This window comes from Gigantopelta aegis, chromosome 1 (genome assembly GCF_016097555.1).
Source record: "Gigantopelta aegis isolate Gae_Host chromosome 1, Gae_host_genome, whole genome shotgun sequence".
Taxonomy (NCBI): domain Eukaryota; kingdom Metazoa; phylum Mollusca; class Gastropoda; order Neomphalida; family Peltospiridae; genus Gigantopelta; species Gigantopelta aegis.
Window position 1 is genome coordinate 28,382,934 of NC_054699.1, and position 19,981 is coordinate 28,402,914.

The 19,981-nt window shown below is 36.7% G+C and overlaps 1 protein-coding gene across 1 annotated transcript in view; it reads left to right on the plus strand.

Annotated features, from left to right (window-relative positions):
* Positions 1 to 19,981, plus strand: part of LOC121373344 (sodium leak channel non-selective protein-like) — an 86,866-nt gene that overhangs the window by 47,738 nt on the left and 19,147 nt on the right. Inside the window, exons 20-31 of the mRNA XM_041499927.1 lie at positions 2,127 to 2,247; positions 2,649 to 2,780; positions 4,310 to 4,477; positions 5,871 to 5,975; positions 6,806 to 6,906; positions 7,507 to 7,627; positions 9,720 to 9,818; positions 10,572 to 10,665; positions 12,218 to 12,324; positions 13,397 to 13,468; positions 13,838 to 13,957; positions 16,187 to 16,228. Of these exons, the coding sequence (XP_041355861.1) occupies positions 2,127 to 2,247; positions 2,649 to 2,780; positions 4,310 to 4,477; positions 5,871 to 5,975; positions 6,806 to 6,906; positions 7,507 to 7,627; positions 9,720 to 9,818; positions 10,572 to 10,665; positions 12,218 to 12,324; positions 13,397 to 13,468; positions 13,838 to 13,957; positions 16,187 to 16,228 (1,282 nt within the window). The remainder of the gene's footprint in view (positions 1 to 2,126; positions 2,248 to 2,648; positions 2,781 to 4,309; positions 4,478 to 5,870; positions 5,976 to 6,805; positions 6,907 to 7,506; positions 7,628 to 9,719; positions 9,819 to 10,571; positions 10,666 to 12,217; positions 12,325 to 13,396; positions 13,469 to 13,837; positions 13,958 to 16,186; positions 16,229 to 19,981) is intronic.

Below are 19,981 nucleotides of genomic sequence, written 5' to 3' on the forward strand. Positions count from 1 at the left end.
CAAACAAATTCAGTGAGTTACTTCCCTCTTATTTTTGAGCAAATACAAGCGAATTCAGTTAGTTACCTCTGAATTCAGTTACTTACCTCCGTTTTTATTTTGAGTAAATACAATCAAATTCAGTGAGTTACCTCCCTTTTATATTTCAGTAAATGCACTCTAGTTCAGTGAGTTTACTGCCCTTTATTTTGAGTAAATACAAACAAATTCAGTGAGTTAACTCCCTTTTATTTTTTAGTAAATACAAATTATCTGGGCCCATATTTTCGAAGCTATTTCAACTGTTATAAATAATATGTCTATGCTGCTGGGCCTGGTGACCTATCTGGAGTGTTATAAATCATGTATTTCTCTATTGCAGTAAGCTGCAGGGCCTGGTGACCTATCTGGAGTGTTATAAATCATGTATTTCTCTATTGCAGTAAGCTGCTGGGCCTGGTGATCTATCTGGATTGTTATAATAAATATATTTCTCTGTTGCAGTAAGCTGCTGGGCCTGGTGACCTATCTGGAGTGTTATAAAAAATATATTTCTCTGTTGCAGTAAGCTGCTGGGCCTGGTGACCTATCTGGAGTGTTATAAATCATGTATTTCTCTATTGCAGTAAGCTGCTGGGCCTGGTGACCTATCAGGAGTTATAAATCATGTATTTCTCTATTGCAGTAAGCTGCTGGGCCTGGTGACCTATCTGGAGTGTTATAAATCATGTATTTCTCTACTGCAGTAAGCTGCAGGGCCTGGTGACCTATCTGGAGTGTTATAAATCATGTATTTCTCTACTGCAGTAAGCTGCAGGGCCTGGTGACCTATCTGGAGTGTTATAAATCATGTATTTCTCTACTGCAGTAAGCTGCAGGGCCTGGTGACCTATCTGGAGTGTTATAAATCATGTATTTCTATATTGCAGTAAGCTGCAGGGCCTGGTGACCTATCTGGATTGTTATAAATCATGTATTTCTATATTGCAGTAAGCTGCTGGGCCTGGTGACCTATCTGGATTGTTATAAAAAATATATTTCTCTGTTGCAGTAAGCTGCTGGGCCTGGTGACCTATCTGGAGTGTTATAAATCATGTATTTCTCTATTGCAGTAAGCTGCAGGGCCTGGTGACCTATCTGGATTGTTATAAATCATGTATTTCTCTATTGCAGTAAGCTGCAGGGCCTGGTGACCTATCTGGAGTGTTATAAATCATGTATTTCTCTATTGCAGTAAGCTGCAGGGCCTGGTGACCTATCTGGAGTGTTATAAATCATGTATTTCTCTATTGCAGTAAGCTGCTGGGCCTGGTGACCTATCTGGAGTGTTATAAATCATGTATTTCTCTGTTGCAGTAAGCTGCTGGGCCTGGTGACCTATCTGAATTGTTATAAAAAATATATTTCTCTGTTGCAGTAAGCTGCTGGGCCTGGTGACCTATCTGGAGTGTTATAAAAAATATATTTCTCTGTTGCAGTAAGCTGCTGGGCCTGGTGACCTATCTGGAGTGTTATAAATCATGTATTTCTCTATTGCAGTAAGCTGCTGGGCCTGATGACCTATCAGGAGTGTTATAAATCATGTATTTCTCTATTGCAGTAAGCTGCAGGGCCTGGTGACCTATCTAGAGTGTTATAAATCATGTATTTCTCTATTGCAGTAAGCTGCTGGGCCTGGTGACCTATCTGGATTGTTATAAAAAATATATTTCTCTGTTGCAGTAAGCTGCTGGGCCTGGTGACCTATCTGGAGTGTTATAAAAAATATATTTCTCTGTTGTAGTAAGCTGCTGGGCCTGGTGACCTATCTGGAGTGTTATAAATCATGTATTTCTCTATTGCAGTAAGCTGCTGGGCCTGGTGACCTATCTGGATTGTTATAAAAAATATATTTGTCTGTTGCAGTAAGCTGCTGGGCCTGGTGACCTATCTGGAGTGTTATAAATCATATATTTCGCTTGCAGTAAGCTGCTGGGCCTGGTGACCTATCTGGAGTGTAATAAATCATATATTTCTCCACTGCAGTAAGCTGCTGGGCCTGGTGACCTATCTGGAGTGTTATAAATCATATATTTCTCCACTGCAGTAAGCTGCAGGACCTGGTGACCTATCTGGAGTGTTATAAATCATATATTTCTCCACTGCAGTAAGCTGCTGGGCCTGGTGACCTATCTTGACTGGGTGATGATCATTATGACGATTCTCTCTTGCTGCTCCATGATGCTAGAGAATGCGAAGAAACGGATTGTTGACCATAACGATCTCAAGGTAAAACTTTGCACAGTCTTAGATTATTGACCATTACAATCTCAAGGTAAAACTTTGTACAATCTTAGGGACAATTCACTATTGAGTGTTCTTACAAAATAAACAATATGTAGAAAAATTGTCTCCTCTATCTCTATGTTGATTTTGCAAGGGATATTCGGATATTTATTTTCAGATACCTGATTATGCATTTATTGTGTCTATGAGTATAGAGAAGAGTTTGAAACTGATGTTCTACTCTTTTATTTTCAGAATGTCGAGTATGCGGCTGTTGTGTCTATGAGTATAGATACGTGTTTCAAACTGATGTTCTTTTTATTTTCAGATTGCGGAGTATGCATTTGTTGTGTCTATGAGTATAGAGATGAGTTTGAAACTGATGTTCTACTCTTTATTTTCAGATTGCTGAGTATGCGTTTGTTGTGTCTATGAGTATAGAGATGAGCTTGAAGCTGATGGCTAACGGACTGATGTTCACACCGCATGCTGTTGTCAGAGATTTCAGTGGCATCCTTGACCTCTTCATATATTGGGTATGTGAGAAATCAGGCACGGGATTCGGGGTTGAAATACACCCACCCAACCCCTCTGAATGAAAGTGTATTTTTTTTTTTTTTTTAATATATTTTCTGAAGAAATAAGACCTGAACCCCTTGAAACTTCACTCACCACAGGCTAGACTCACACACACACACACACACACACACACTGCGTACGTGCCTGTAAATCAGGCATGTGATTCTTCCGCTTTTTAGCGGAATTCTGCTTTTAAAAAAAAGTCTTTTATCGTAAAATAAATCTGTGAAAATTTGTTCATAAAAAATTAAATCCAATTTCCCTTTATTTTCAGGGTTTTTTATATTATTGCACTTCCACTAAACCATTTTCTTAATGGCTGTTTGCTTACCTTTAGACAGTGTACCGCGATATAAGACTGATGACCAGTCAAAGAAATTGCTGCGCTTTTGTATGATAGAACATTTTCAGCTTTTTTTTAAGAATACCAAATCACATGCCTGGTAAATACATACTATTGTGGAGATTCCTGGTGGTAGTGTTGATGTTACTGTAACAGCAGTTGCTGTGGAAGAACATGAAAATGCTGGGAAAATCTTAGGAGAACAATCTTGAAAAGAAGTTTAATTTCACTTTAAACTATTGATTGAGTTACAGTTAGTGTAAAAAAATTTTTTTTTAAAAATCCATTCCATTCCATTCTATCAATTCAGTCATTTATTCATCCATCCATCCATCCATCCATCAATCCATCAATTCATTCAGTTAGCCATTCAGTTCATCTAACCATTCCATTCATCCATCCATACATCCATTTTATCAAACCTCCATCTATCCATCCATCTATTCCATCATTTCATTTCATTTCATTCATTCATTCATTCATTCATTCATTCATTCATTCATCCTCCATTCATCCTCCATTCATCCATCCATTTCATTCCATCAATTCATTCTTTAATCCATCCTCTATCCATTCCATTATGGCAATTCATTATTTTATCCATCCTTCATCCACTCCATTCCATTCCATCCATTCATTCATTCATCCATCCATCCATCCATCCATCCATCCATCCATCCATCCATCCATCCATCCATTTAATTTCATCCATCCATCCATTATGTTTTTCCATCTGTCCATACATCCATGCATCCATCCATCCATCCATCCATCCATACAACCATCCATCTATTCATCCATCCATCCACACACCCATTCACCCATCCAATCACTCGTACATTTTCCCACCCTCAATCAATCCATCAATTTATTCATCTTTTCTGTTCATCAGTCCATCACCCATTCATCCATCATTCCTTGAATCTGTTCATCCAACTATTCATTGACTCTTCCATCCATCTGTCCTTTCGTCCATATGTCCATTCGTCACTTACCCACCCAATTATTCATCCACCAATTAATTCATTCTCTCATTTCATGACATTGTTTTTCCATTACCACAGTTTAACACCCAATAGCCGATGTATTTTTTGTGCTGGGGTGTCGTTAAACATTCATTCACACCATTCGTCTCGTTCCCAGGTGAGTGTTGTGTTCCTGTGCTGGATGCCACAGGAGATACCGCCGATGTCGGGTGCACAGGGTCTGATGATTCTGCGATGTCTACGGCCGCTGCGCATTTACAGCCTCGTACCACATATGAGGCAGGTCTTCTACGAGCTGGTCAGGGGATTCAAGGAAATTCTGTTGGTGTGTATCAAATAGTAATATGGTTTTGGGCCTTGTAAAGGGGCATAATAATATGTAGCATTGCAGTCCTTGGTTTTTAAAAATTAGAGGCGAGTGGAAAATCGCATACCTCAATACGCTAAGGTGAGTGAAAAATCACTCTCCAAAATAAATAAAATAGGCAGTGTAGCTGCGATTGGATTTTGACTGGTATGTCTACAAACTTGACTATTAAACCAGTATTTCCCGATTTGTGCAACAAAGAGAAATACCAGTTTAACGACTGCATGGAAGCCACTGCCATGTTTTTAATTTTTATTGTTTTAATAAAAGGACCTTCCTATCGGCTAAATGAGCTATGGAAACTTGATTTTTGTGACCAGTGGAAATAAATACACCCATCTATTTTACTTGCGCCGTTTGTTGAGTGTAACGTGAGCTGTTTTTCACACTTGTCAGACTGAAATTACAGGTGCTGTATGAGCGTGATCACACCCACGCACCTTAAAAAGCAAGGTCTGGTGTTGCAAGTGGAATATTTTACTATTTTTACATTAATTTTATTTGTGATAAATAACCAGGAATTAGAGATACATTATGTTTCGCTATTTAGAAATTGATGTGTACAGAGGTGGGAATTCTCCTCGGATCAGCTGTTTTCCTCTAATGGTACATTGTGTTTCCTCGCATTTTAATCGTCCTTTCCTCCAAAATTTGTCAGATGGCACAGATTTTAACCTAGGATTTCAAGAATTTCTGGGACCCCTCTAGATTTCCTCTTTTTTACAGTTCACCAATTGCCACCCCTGTATGTAACAACTACAAATTAATCTATCCCGCACACAATCTTTGCATAATTAACATGAGAATTTAAAAATTAGAATGTATTGCCAGTTGGCTTAAATTGTGGCTTCGTAAAAATTCTGTTTAAAAATAAAAAGTAAACACAAGTATTTACATCATATAGAGAAAAATGGCTGCAAGCTCAACACTGTTAAATGTTATAAACTTAAACTATTGGTTATTCTCTTTTTCAATCATTTAAAAGACCCCAAAAAACCTACCTTGTCTACCCTGTTTTCCCATGTTTACAGGTATCTGTGTTGCTGATAGTGTTGATGTTTGTGTTTACAGGTATCTGTGTTGCTGATAGTGTTGATGTTTGTGTTTACAGGTATCTATGTTGCTGATAGTGTTGATGTTTGTGTTTACAGGTATCTGTGTTGCTGACAATGTTGATGTTTGTGTTTACAGGTATGTGTGTTGCTGATAGTGTTGATGTTTCTGTTTGCAGGTATCTGTGTTGCTGACAATGTAGTTGTTTGTGTTTACAGGTATCTGTGTTGCTGAGAATGTTGATGTTTGTCTTTACAGGTATCTGTGTTGCTGATAGTGTTGATGTTTGTCTTTACAGGTATCTGTGTTGCTGATAGTGTTGATGTTTGTGTTTGCGACGTACGGGGTACACCTGATAGGAGGAAGACTGGCCAGGTGTAACGACCCCACCATTCTCGAACAGGTGAGAGAAACTGGATATTAGGGTTTTCTCTGTCCTTATCAGTGCTTGCAATTGGTATATCAAAAGTCGAGGTATGTGTCATCCTGACTGATAAAAAGTGCATAAAATTGAGCCGGTTTTCTTTCTGAGACTGTTATAATTAACAAATTGTTGACATCCTACTTAATCAGTGTGCTCTAGTGGTGTAGATGAGTGAAACTAACTATAACTTTGATTTCATAACATGAGTGGCGGGATTTACCTCAGTCAGTGGAGTGCTCGTTTGAGGTGCTTCCATCACAAGATCGAACCACCTCACTGGAGCCATTGAATTGAATGGAGGTTTTTTCATTTCAACCATTGCACCACAACTGGTCTGAGTCTGTGGAATGTGCTTTCCTGTCACTGGGAAAGTGCATATAAAAGATCCCTTTCTGCATTAGAAAAAGGTAGCGGGTTCCCACTATTGACTACGAGTCAGAATTCCCAAATGTTTTACATCTAATAGCTGATGATTAATTAATCAATGTGCTCTAGTGGTGTTGTTAAACAAAACAAACAAACAAACTTTGAGACTACATGTACATGTCATAATTACCAAATGTTTGACATCCAATAGCCAATGGTTACTTAATCAATGTGCGCTAGTCGTGTTGTTAAATATAACAAACTATAACTTTGATTTCATAACATGATTTTATGTTTAATATTTTACAGGCTAAAAGCTTGTTTTGTCGGGTACTTATACAAATATCTTATACTTTTTTTTTTACCAAGCTTTGAACAAGTATCATTATGTTTCTAACTTTAAACCTGTATTATAAAATGATCTGTTCTTCTTGACGATATAGGACCAGTGCACGGGTTTGTTCTTCAGTAAGGTGTTCATCACCAAGATGAAGATCGGAGCCAAGGACGGACCAGCCCCTGGCTTCCTCGTCCCACGAATCTGGTAAATATTTTTTTATGTGTATATGTTATGTTCTCTTATTCCACATTAGTTCCCATTGCTGATAATGTTAACTGTTTTTATACGCCCATCTATGATGAGTCGTATTATGGTATGGCGTTGTTCACCTGTCCATCCGTACGTCCATCTGTTATCTTTTTCATGTCCGGACCATATTTTACATACAGATGCATACAGTATCATCAAACTTCTGTTCGGTCAGATACTAACGTGGAAAGTTCACTTGTTTCGTAAAAATTAGATCTTATCGAAAACTCGTATAGTATTCTGTATTTATAAACATGGGCAACCCACACAATTTCTACCTTGACAATATTATTTTATTTTTACTGGGCGAACCCACACAATTTTAACTTTATTATTTACTATTTTATTTTCTGAGGGTGAACCCACCCAATGTTAACTTTGACAATTTATTATTTCATTATTGCAGGACCAACCCACACAACTTCAACTTTGACAATATTATTTTATTATTGCAGTGTGAACCCACACAACTTTCAACTTTGACAATATTATTTTATTATTGCAGGGCCAACCCACACAATTTGCAACTTCGACAATGTTATTTTATTATTGCAGGGCCAACCCACACAACTTCAACTTTGACAATATTGGTAACGCGATGCTGGCTCTGTTCGAGGTGTTGTCGCTCGAAGGCTGGCTGGAGATCCGCGACGTAATCATCAAGAGAGTCGGATCGGTGAGTAAATCATCTGACTTCTGTAAGTTTAAAAAAATAATTAAAATAATTAAATTTTAATTGAAGGGTTTTTTTTGGTTTTTTGGTTTTTTGGTTTTTTCAACATACATTAAGATGAACATCAATGGATGCAATTGTAACTGAAAAATAGGTTTGTGGTAGCAAGACATTTAATTCCACATAATTCTTGGGGGTTTTTTCTTACTGCCTGCTGGCTTACCCTAGCCCATTTGCTGTTTGGAAACATTGACCATTGACAGACTTTGAAATGATTGAATTTTGTTCTGAAATTTTAACTTTGCAAATTATTACTCACAGAGATCTAATATATATATACTCTTCAGAAAAAGTAGGGGAACTTTAATAAGAATTTACAATTGCCAAAATTGTAAGGTATATTAGCTGTGGAGAATGGTTATATGATAATAGTGAATTAATTGGGTAAACATTACAACCGGTAGTTCAGTATTACAGTAGGTTGTATGACCACCAAAGATCTTGAACGACGATTGGGGTCAGAAGTGAAATTTGAAAGTTGACGGGTTTTTTATCAGTAAATTACAAATTCAAACAATAAAAATGACTAAAAACATAACAACAACATCTGTATGATCAACGGAAATGGTCAAAATCGAGAATGACACCCCACACACGTGAATGGGGCAACTGCGTGATGCACGTGCAAACTATGGAATGTGTTTCGGTGTGTCTAATAGTTGATATTTATATTTCAGGTTCCCCTACTTTTTTTGAAGAGTATATATTCGTTTTTTAAGTTCTCAGCTGGTTCAACCGGAGGGGACTATAGGTTCGTGTCAGTCCTTTCTGGCTGTCTGTCTGTCCTACATACAAGTTTCCAGTTAGGGTTTTCCCCCACAATGCATCAGTATATTGAGCTGAAATGTTTGTGTATATATCTTTATCATGCATTGTTACAGACCAAGTTTGACAAATACAAAAATCTGTGGGCCTGGGAGGGGACATGTATTGTTTTAGCAGTACTGTCATAATACCAGTTTTTTTTTTTTCTTCTTCTTCTTTTTTTGTCTTACTTGTTATGAAAACAGTCTTCAATGCACATTTTATACTATTTAATGGTAGGTAATAAACAAAATACCACATTTGTTTTTGCTAGATAATATATTTATTTTTTTGTCATACTTGTCTCCGATGCAGGGGGCAGGATCTAGGTCGGTCAGTAGAGCATCACCTACTCACCTGAGGTGCTTTGATCACAGGATCGAAACCCCTTAGTGAACCCATTTTATGATTGAAAGAAAGAAATGTTTTATTTAACAATGCACTCAACACATTTTATTTACGGTTATATGGCGTCAGACATATGGTTAAGGACCACACAGATATTGAGAGAGGAAACCCGCTGTCGCCACTTCATGGGCTACTCTTTTCGATTAGCAGCAAGGGATCTTTTATATGCACCATCCCACAGACGGGATAGTACATACCACAGCTTTTGTTACACCAGTTGTGGAGCACTGGCTGGAACGAGAAATAGCCCAATGGGTCCACCGACGGGGATCGATCCTGGACCGACCGGTCATCAAGCGAATGCTTTACAACTGGGCTACGTCCCACCCTCATTTTATGATTGCTACTAATGAAAAAATGTAGAGGGCTTCCTCTAAAGACTACATAAATACCAAATGTAGAGGGCTTCCTCTGAAGACTACATAAGTACCAAATGTAGAGGGCTTCCTCTAAAGACTACATAAATACCAAATGTAGTGGGCTTCCTCTGAAGACTGCATAAATACCAAATGTAGAGGGCTTCCTCTGAAGACTGCATAAATACCAAATGTAGAGGGCTTCCTCTAAAGACTACATAAATATCAAATGTAGAGGGCTTCCTCTGAAGACGACATAAATACCAAATGTAGAGGGCTTCCTCTGAGGACGACATAAATATCAAATGTAGAGGGCTTCCTCTGAAGACTACATAAATACCAAATGATTAACATTCAATAGCCGATGATTAATTAATCAGTATGCTCTTGTGGTTTTGATAAACGACACAAACTTTAACTTTATTGTAGTTTATGTTATTGATAACATTGTTTTTTATTTTGTGTAGGTTGAAGCTATTTACATCCATCTGTTTGTGTTCCTTGGCTACATGATTGGTCTGACATTGTTTGTGGGGGTTGTCGTCGCCAACTACAGTGAAAATAAGGTTAGTCACAGTTGCCACACTTGTTACAACTATTATTATATTCTATTTGTAAGTGATGTTTGACATGGTCTTGAGGGCAGGAGAGGTCATCTCCTCAGTCTTTAGACATTTCACGATTTTCTTATGAGTAAATCTTGGAAAATTAAAAGAATTCAGGAAGTTTGTGGGTGTAGCTTTGAAAGCTCAGGAAGTCTCTAGGTAAAGCTTGCTAAATTCAAGATGTTTTTGTTTGACAAAGGCTGTTACATATATAGAGAGAAACTGGTTACTGCCTTAAGATATCAGCTTTATTCTGCAAAGGTTTGAATGGCTGATGTCGCAAGTGTTTGATGAGTGGCATTCACCATTCGATCTGAGCAGTAAACCTATTTTATTTTTTTTATCTTGTGAGGAACTGTCAGAAATTCCAGTTTTTGTATGCAAATCGAGTATCATCAACCTAGCAAGGCTTTTGCAGTATGATGTCATACAAGATACATGATGTCATTCTTTGTAACATTTATAAAATGTTTTTTATCTTTATCATTTCACAAAATGTTATTTGTATATACTGTACTGAAAGGAATGATTTAAAGAGTATGTTTACTGAAAATGTAGTCTGAAATACTCTTGTTTAATCAGGCTTACATGTACATGTATGCTACATGATCTATACTTTTGGTCATTGACCGAAAATAGAGAAATTTATATAGTCATCGGATCTTGTCACTGTAGGAGAAAGATGTAATAAATATATTTATTGATTACAATCAGGGAACTGCATTGCTCACTGTTGACCAGAGGAGATGGATGGACTTGAAAGGACGAATCAAGTTAGCACAGCCATTACACATACCCCCAAGACCAGGCAAGTATTCACTATATTACACATACCCCTGGGACTAGGCAAGTATTTGGTTTTATATAGTATTAGTATATTATTACACATACCAGGCGAATATTCACTATATTACACCAAGACCAGGTAAGTATTCAATTTTATATAGTATATTATTGTACATACCAGGCAAATATTCACTATATTACACATACCACCCAGACCTGGCGAGTATTCGGTTTTATATAGTATATTATTACACATACCAGGCGAATATTCATTATATTACACATACCACCAAGATCAGGCAGGTATTTGGTTTTATATAGTATATTATTGTACATACCAGGCAAATATTCATTATATTAGACATACCACCAAGACCAAGCGAGTATTTGGTTTTATATACATGTAGTATATTATTGTACATACCAGGCAAATATTCACTACATTACACATACCACCAAGACCAGGCAGGTATTTGGTGTTATATAGTATATTATTGTACATACCAGGCGAATATTCATTATATTATACATACCACCTAGACCAGGCAGGTATTTGGTTTTATATAGTATATTATTGTACATACCAGGCGAATATTCATTATATTACACATACCACCAAGACCAGGCAGGTATTTGGTTTTATATAGTATATTATTGTACATACCAGGCGAATATTCATTATATTACACATACCACCAAGACCAGGCAGGTATTTGGTTTTATATAGTATATTATTACACATACCAGGGGAATATTCACTATATTACACATATCACCAAGACCAGGCAGGTATTTGGTTTTATATAGTATATTATTACACATACCAAGCAAATATTCACTATATTACACATACCACCAAGACCAGGCAGGTATTTGGTTTTATATAGTATATTATTACACATACCAGGGGAATATTCATTATATTACACATACCACCAAGACCAGGCAGGTATTTGGTTTTATATAGTATATTATTACACATACCAAGCAAATATTCATTATATTACACATACCACCAAGACCAGTCAGGTATTTGGTTTTATATAGTATATTATTACACATACCAGGCGAATATTCACTATATTACACATACCAGGCAAATATTCATTATATTACACATACCTCCCAGATCTGGCAGGTATTTGGTTTTATATAGTATATTATTACACATACCAGGCAAATATTCACTATATTACACATACCACCAAGACCAGGCGAGTATTTGGTTTTATATAGTATATTATTACACATACCAGGCGAATATTCACTATATTGCACATACCACTGAGAACAGGTGAGTATTTGGTTTTATATAGTATATTATTACACATACCAGGCGAATATTCACTGTATTGCACATACCACTGAGAACAGGTATTTGGTTTTATATACATTGTAGTATATTATTAAACATACCAGGCAAATATTCATTTTATTACACATACTACCTAAAGCAGGTGAATACACATGTTCATTATATACATTTTTAAATATTTTTTTACAATATTCAATAACAAATAGTCATAGTTTAAAATGTGCTGAGGTGTTTTTAACAGACATTCCTTTCCTTTCAGACGGCAACGGTTTTCGGGCGTGGATGTACGACATCACGCAGCACATCGTCTTCAAGCGTATCATCGTCATCCTCGTCCTCTCCAACTGCTGCATGCTCTTTGTACCGGTACGCTAACCACCACATATGTAGTATTAATGATATATTATCGTAGATATAGAGGGGTGGGATTTAGCTCAATGGGTTGAGTGTTCGCTTGATGTGCTTGCGTTGCAGGATTGAACCACCTCGATGGATCCATTCAACTGACTGGCTTTTTTCTCATTCCAACCAAAGGCTGTGGGAAAGTGCATATAAAAGATCCCTTTCCATTTTGACAAAGTTAGGTGGGGTTTTGGGGTTGTTTTGTTTTTTTAATCTTTATAATTAATGTCAAGTGATAAATTCCCTCATATGAATTAATGAATATTCCCTATGTTCTACCAAATGTAAATTACATGGTTAGATGAATATGTCATTTTATTAAGGTTTTGTTTTTACAAATAACCAAATAGTAAAAAAAAGACCTCCAGCTGGAGGGGACTATAGGTTTCATCTCTGTTTGTCTGTCCGTTCATCTATCTGTCTGTCCCACATATAGTTTTTTTTAAACTTTTTTCATAATGTTTCAAGATATTGAGCTGAAATGTTGTGTATAGCTTCATCATATGGAGTTACTACAGATTAAGTTTGACTTTCTTGGATTATATATATATATTCAAGGGCCATAACTCAAAAAAATTATTTATCTAATTCTGACAGAGTTATGGCCCTTAAATGTGGTCACGTAGGGGACAGGTATTGCATTAGCACCGGCCTCGGAGCAAGTTTTAATGACTCGGTGGGTGTAAGACCACTACACCCTTTTTTTCTCTGACTAACAACTAAACTGTTGTCCTGGACAGACAGCCCTGATAGCTGAGGTGTGTGCCCAGGACAGCATGCTTGAACCGTAATTGGATATAAGCACGAAAATAAGAAGAAATGAAATGAACTGCTTTAGCACTCTCGGAAAGCTTTTTTGAAGGTAAAATAATTTCTCTATATATAATTTAAAAAACAAAAAAACCCCACACAGAATGGTTCAACATTTTTAATATTAATTTTATATAAATTTTAAAGGTCTTGAAAAATATATGTAAACGTGTCTTTTGTACTTGATGATATGACTGGTAGTTTTAATAGCTTTGTTATATTTCAGTGGAAGGATCACGAAAATCCAACCATCCTGGCAGGCTTTTCAGCTGCGTTTACCCTTCTCTTTATTCTTGAAGTAAGTTCAACTTTTTAGTTGTGTTCACCCTTCTCTTTACTCTTGAAGTAAGTTTTAACTTTTCTCTTTATTCTTGAAATAAGTTTAACTTTTCTCTTTATTCTTGAAATAAGTTTATCTTTTCACCTGCATTCTCCCTTCTCTTTATTCTTGTTTCCACTTGTAAAATGCACTTGTAGAGAGAGGTCTTAATATAGGCAAAGCCTGTTGATCAAGCCCATTGTAATGTCTTGTTGAATAAATATTGTTTAAACCAAAACACCTGCAGCTGTAGACAAGACATTCTTGCCCTGACTGAGTGACATGATTTCTGATTGCTGTATTTCTTGCCCTTACCGAATGACATGATTTGTGATTGTTGTATTTCAGGTGATAATGAAGATGATCGCGCTGACCCCTGGGGGTTACTGGACGAGTCGGCGCAATCGATACGACATGCTCGTCACAGTCATGGGCGTCATCTGGATCATCCTGCACTTCATCCTCCATGTAAGATTATAACACAACACATAATCCCATACTTTTTTACAATCGTGTGCTTCATTCTAGTAAGATTATAACACAACACATAATCCCATACTTTTTTACAATCGTGTGCTTCATTCTAGTAAGATTATAACACAACACATAATCCCATACTTTTTTACAATACTGCGCTTCATTCTAGTAAGATTATAACACAACACATAATCCCATACTTTTTTACAATACTGCGCTTCATTCTAGTAAGATTATAACACAACACATTATCCCATATTTTAACACAATCATCCTGCACTTCATCCTCCATGTAAAATTATAACACAACACATAATCCCATACTTTTTTACAATACTGCGCTTCATTCTAGTAAGATTATAACACAACACATTATCCCATATTTTAACACAATCATCCTGCACTTCATCCTCCATGTAAAATTATAACACACACATTATCTTATACCGTATCTGGATCATCCTGCACTTAATACTCCATGTAAAACTTATAACACACACATTATCCCATACTTTATCACAATCCTGCACTTCATTCTAGTAAGATTATAACACAACACATAATCCCATACTTTTTTACAATCGTGTGCTTCATTCTAGTAAGATTATAACACAACACATTATCCCATATTTTAACACAATCATCCTGCACTTCATACTTTATCACAATCCTGCACTTCATTCTAGTAAGATTATAACACAACACATTATCCCATATTTTAACACAATCATCCTGCACTTCATACTCCAGGTAAAACTTTTAACACACACATTAGCCCATACTTTATCACAATCCTGCACTTCATTCTAGTAAGATTATAACACACACATTATCCCATACTTTATCAGTCATCCTACACTTCAGCCTCTATGTAAGATTATCAAACAACATATTATCTCATACTTTATCATAATCATCCTGCACTTCATTTTCCATATAAGTTTATAACATACTCAAAAAAAGTGTTTTTTCCCCAAAAACTCACCAGATATGGGACCCTGCCTAAAAATCCTGGATAAATCTCTGAATATATGTCTTGTTCTTAAGTTACCGGCCTCGGTGGCGTCGTGGCAGGCCATCGGTCTACAGGCTGGTAGGTACTGGGTTCGGATCCCAGTCGAGGCATGGAATTTTTAATCCAGATACCGACTCCAAACCCTGAGTGAGTGCTCCGCAAGGCTCAATGGGTAGGTGTAAACCACTTGCACCGACCAGTGATCCATAACTGGTTCAACAAAGGCCATGGTTTGTGCTATCCTGCCTGTGGGAAGCGCAAATAAAAGATCCCTTGCTGCCTGTCGTAAAAGAGTAGCCTATGTGGCGACAGCGGGTTTCCTCTAAAACAATCTGTGTGGTCCTTAACCATATGTCTGACGCCATATAACCGTAAATAAAATGTGTTGAGTGCGTCGTTAAATAAAACACTTCTTTCTTTGTTCTTAAGTTGGTACATTATATAACTAAAGCTCGGAAGTGGATTGCGGGTAAATTAAAGCGCATCCACCAATGGGGTATTGATTGATAGAGAACTGCCAGTGAGTTACATTTTACCATGACGGTACATGTAGTTCTGAGTTAAAGACAAAACTTAACATTATGTCATAATTTACTTCAGGATATTACTTTTTGATGCTTTTGTGATTTTATAGGTATTGGTAGTCGTTTACCATATTCATGTTACACTCTTAACATTAGACCATTCCCCAAGCCAAATTTCCGGCAATGTTAAGGGTTTTCGGGTCCCAGTTTTCAAGTGGAAAGAGTCCAATAACTTTAATGTCCAATATCTTTTTTGCTGTTTTCTCTATTTTCTTAACGTCCTGGCAATTAAATGTAATAAATAACACACTGACACTTTGCTGGTGTCAGACAGGTCATTTAAAGATTTAAAAATTAAAATTTACTAAAATTTAAGCTAATTTTAAGTGTTTGGTGTTAAAATAAAAAACATATTGACACATTGCTGGTGTCAGACAGGTCATTAAAAGATTTTAAAATTAATATTTACTCAAATTTAAGCTAATTTTAAGGGTTTGGTGTTAAAATAAACTCCCTTTTTTTTGTTCTTTTTTGTTTGTAAGTAATGTTAAATTTCCTGAATTCACTGCAAATAGCAACAAGTGAGATTTCTGAAATGCACTCTATTGTATGACTACATGTATGTTTGTATTTGAGTTCCATGTTTGATCGTTGATGTTACACTGAGCTGTTTTCTTTCAGCCTATTCTTGTTAAATACGTACCAGAATGGGACACGTACCAGGTTTGACGAGAGTAGACTTGGTGTTTTTGTATCGCTTACAGTGTTCAATTTGCTGCTGCCATTAAAATGTTACATGTGCTTCATATGCTAGACTAGCGTTTCTTCCATTGTACATACATGTAAATGGCAGGGGATGAAATGTTCCTTTAAAGTGACGTACCCTACTTTGTAAACACAACAACATATTTTTCACTATTAAAACGTTATTTTTTAATTATTTTAATTAGAAGTACGTACATTTTATTATTTAGAATATTAATTTTAGTCCATCTTACTTGGTTCTAGTCATCAACATTTTTGTAATACCCCAAAATATATTTTACTTAATTCTAAAAATGCATGTTCGTTGGAGAAGTACCGTATATCTTCGCCTGTAAGTCGATCTCGGCTATAAGTCGAGTCCCTAATTTCAAGCCCTGAAATTTTTATTTTATTATTGACCCGTTTATAAGACGACCCATGAAAAACAACTTATAAATATTGAAATATTTCTTATTTTCAGCACATGAGAACAATAATGTACAATATTTGAACAAAAGAAAATTATTTTACAAACTTCGGTTTTCACGTTTTGTACATCGCAATATAATCAGACTATTCCAATCAAACTATCATTATTACATAGCATCAAAATGAAATATTCCCTTAGTAGAGAGTGAAAGCTGTTTGACTGTTACTGTATGGTACTGTACAGATGGTTTTGTGCACAAACAACAACTTTATTTATAAACACTGACAACAGATCACTACGATAAAACTGAAAGTATCACGTTTTCCCGCCATATTAATACATGTAAGGAGGATAACTCTGGAAAGTACACTGGTTTTTGTACCAAATGTTGTGTCCCTATTGCTCTAGTGAACTGCAGAAATCAGTTTATTTTAAGGGAAAGCTCAGTAATATTCATGAAGTTAATCACCGACAAAACATTGTTTGAACAACCATTAATGCCAGTGACCAGATTTCAAAATAAACTCAGGCAACAGGTAGTTAGTATTGTTTATATTTTTACTATTAGTGATGACTGTTAATTTAACTAAGTGGACTGTTGTCTTGGCATGTGAGTGAGATCGCACTGTCTTTTCGCATAACAGGTTATAAAAAATAAATGTGTCAAATTAACATATTTGAGTATAAATACATGGCATACTTCAACAATAAAACTTGTAAAATAATCCCCAAAACAGTAATATTTTTTGGTGAAATTTTTTTACCCTCTTATAAGTCGACCACCCAAGTTATAAAATAATTTTTGGGTGAAAAATGTTTGACTTATAGGCGAAGATATACGGTAATGGTTATCGAAACAAGCTTTAGTTATGTTTAGATGGTATTTTCCTGTTCAAATATCACAGACTTTAGTTTCTCTCTGTTTTAACCATATCCAAATGTGTGTTGCGGGTTTGTAGATAACTAAACTTAGTGCCCATTACCACACACTGAAACTAGCTAGAGTCTGCACCTTTAATCTTATGAAATGAGATAGCTGAGAAGATCAAATCAGATCTTATAATCACTCTGTCTTTAGTGGAGGGGGGGGGGGGTCTTGTGTATTCATTATATTTGATAATTAAACAGAAACAGAGCTAGCTCTGGGTTAGCAAAACATTTTATAATCACTCTGTCTTTAGTGGAGGGGGGGGTGGGGGGTGGGGGTCTTGTGTATTCATTATATTTGATAATTAAACAGAAACAGAGCTAGCTCTGGGTTAGCAAAACATTTTATAATCACTCTGTCTTTAGTGGAGGGGGGGGTGGGGGGTGGGGGTCTTGTGTATTCATTATATTTGATAATTAAACAGAAACAGAGCTAGCTCTGGGTTAACAAAACATTTATAATCACTCTGTCTTTAGTGGAGGGGGGTGGGGGGGGGTCTTGTGTATTCATTATATTTGATAATTAAACAGAAACAAGAGCTAGCTCTGGGTTAACAAAACATTTTATAATCACTCTGTCTTTAGTGGAGGGGGGGGGTAGGGGGGGTCTTGTGTATTCATTATATTTGATAATTAAACAGAAACAGAGCTAGCTCTGGGTTAGCAAAACATTTTATAATCACTCTGTCTTTAGTGGAGGGGGGGGTGGGGGGGTGGGGGTCTTGTGTATTCATTATATTTGATAATTAAACAGAAACAGAGCTAGCTCTGGGTTAGCAAAACATTTTATAATCACTCTGTCTTTAGTGGAGGGGGGGGGGGGGGGTCTTGTGTATTCATTATATTTGATAATTAAACAGAAACAGAGCTAGCTCTGGGTTAGCAAAACATTTTATAATCACTCTGTCTTTAGTGGAGGGGGGGTGGGGGGTGGGGGTCTTGTGTATTCATTATATTTGATAATTAAACAGAAACAGAGCTAGCTCTGGGTTAGCAAAACATTTTATAATCACTCTGTCTTTAGTGGAGGGGGGGGGGGGGGGGGGGGGGGGTCTTGTGTATTCATTATATTTGATAATTAAACAGAAACAGAGCTAGCTCTGGGTTAACAAAACATTTTATAATCACTCTGTCTTTAGTGGAGGGGGGGGGGGGGGGGGGGTCTTGTGTATTCATTATATTTGATAATTAAACAGAAACAAGAGCCCGCTCTGGGTTAGCAAAACATTTTATAATCACTCTGTCTTTAGTGGAGGGGGGGGGGGGGGGGGGTCTTGTGTATTCATTATATTTGATAATTAAACAGAAACAAGAGCTAGCTCTGGGTTAACAAAACATTTTATAATCACTCTGTCTTTAGTGGAGGGGGGGTGGGGGGGGGGGGTCTTGTGTATTCATTATATTTGATAATTAAACAAACAGAGCTAGCTCTGGGTTAACAAAACATTTTATAATCACTCTGTCTTTAGTGGAGGGGGGGGGGGTGGTCTTGTGTATTCATTATATTTGATAATTAAACAAACAGAGCTAGCTCTGGGTTAACAAAACATTTTATAATCACTCTGTCTTTAGTGGAGGGGGGGGGGGTCTTGTGTATTCATTATATTTGATAATTAAACAAACAGAGCTAGCTCTGGGTTAACAAAACATTTTATAATCACTGTCTTTAGTGGAGGGGGGGGGGGGGGTCTTGTGTATTCATTATATTTGATAATTAAACAAACAGAGCTAGCTCTGGGTTAACAAAACATTTTATAATCACTCTGTCTTTAGTGGAGGGGGGGGGGGTGGGGGTCTTGTGTATTCATTATATTTGATAATTAAACAAACAGAGCTAGCTCTGGGTTAACAAAACATTTTATAATCACTCTGTCTTTAGTGGAGGGGGGGGGGGGGGGGTCTTGTGTATTCATTATATTTGATAATTAAACAAACAGAGCTAGCTCTGGGTTAACAAAACATTTTATAATCACTCTGTCTTTAGTGGAGGGGGGGTGGGTCTTGTGTATTCATTATATTTGATAATTAAACAAACAGAGCTAGCTCTGGGTTAACAAAACATTTTATAATCACTCTGTCTTTAGTGGAGGGGGGGGGGGGGGGGGGTCTTGTGTATTCATTATATTTGATAATTAAACAGAAACAGAGCTAGCTCTGGGTTAACAAAACATTTTATAATCACTCTGTCTTTAGTGGAGGGGGGGGGGGTCTTGTGTATTCATTATATTTGATAATTAAACAAACAGAGCTAGCTCTGGGTTAACAAAACATTTTATAATCACTCTGTCTTTAGTGGGGGGGGGGGGGGGGGGGGGGGTCTTGTGTATTCATTATATTTGATAATTAAACAAACAGAGCTAGCTCTGGGTTAGCAA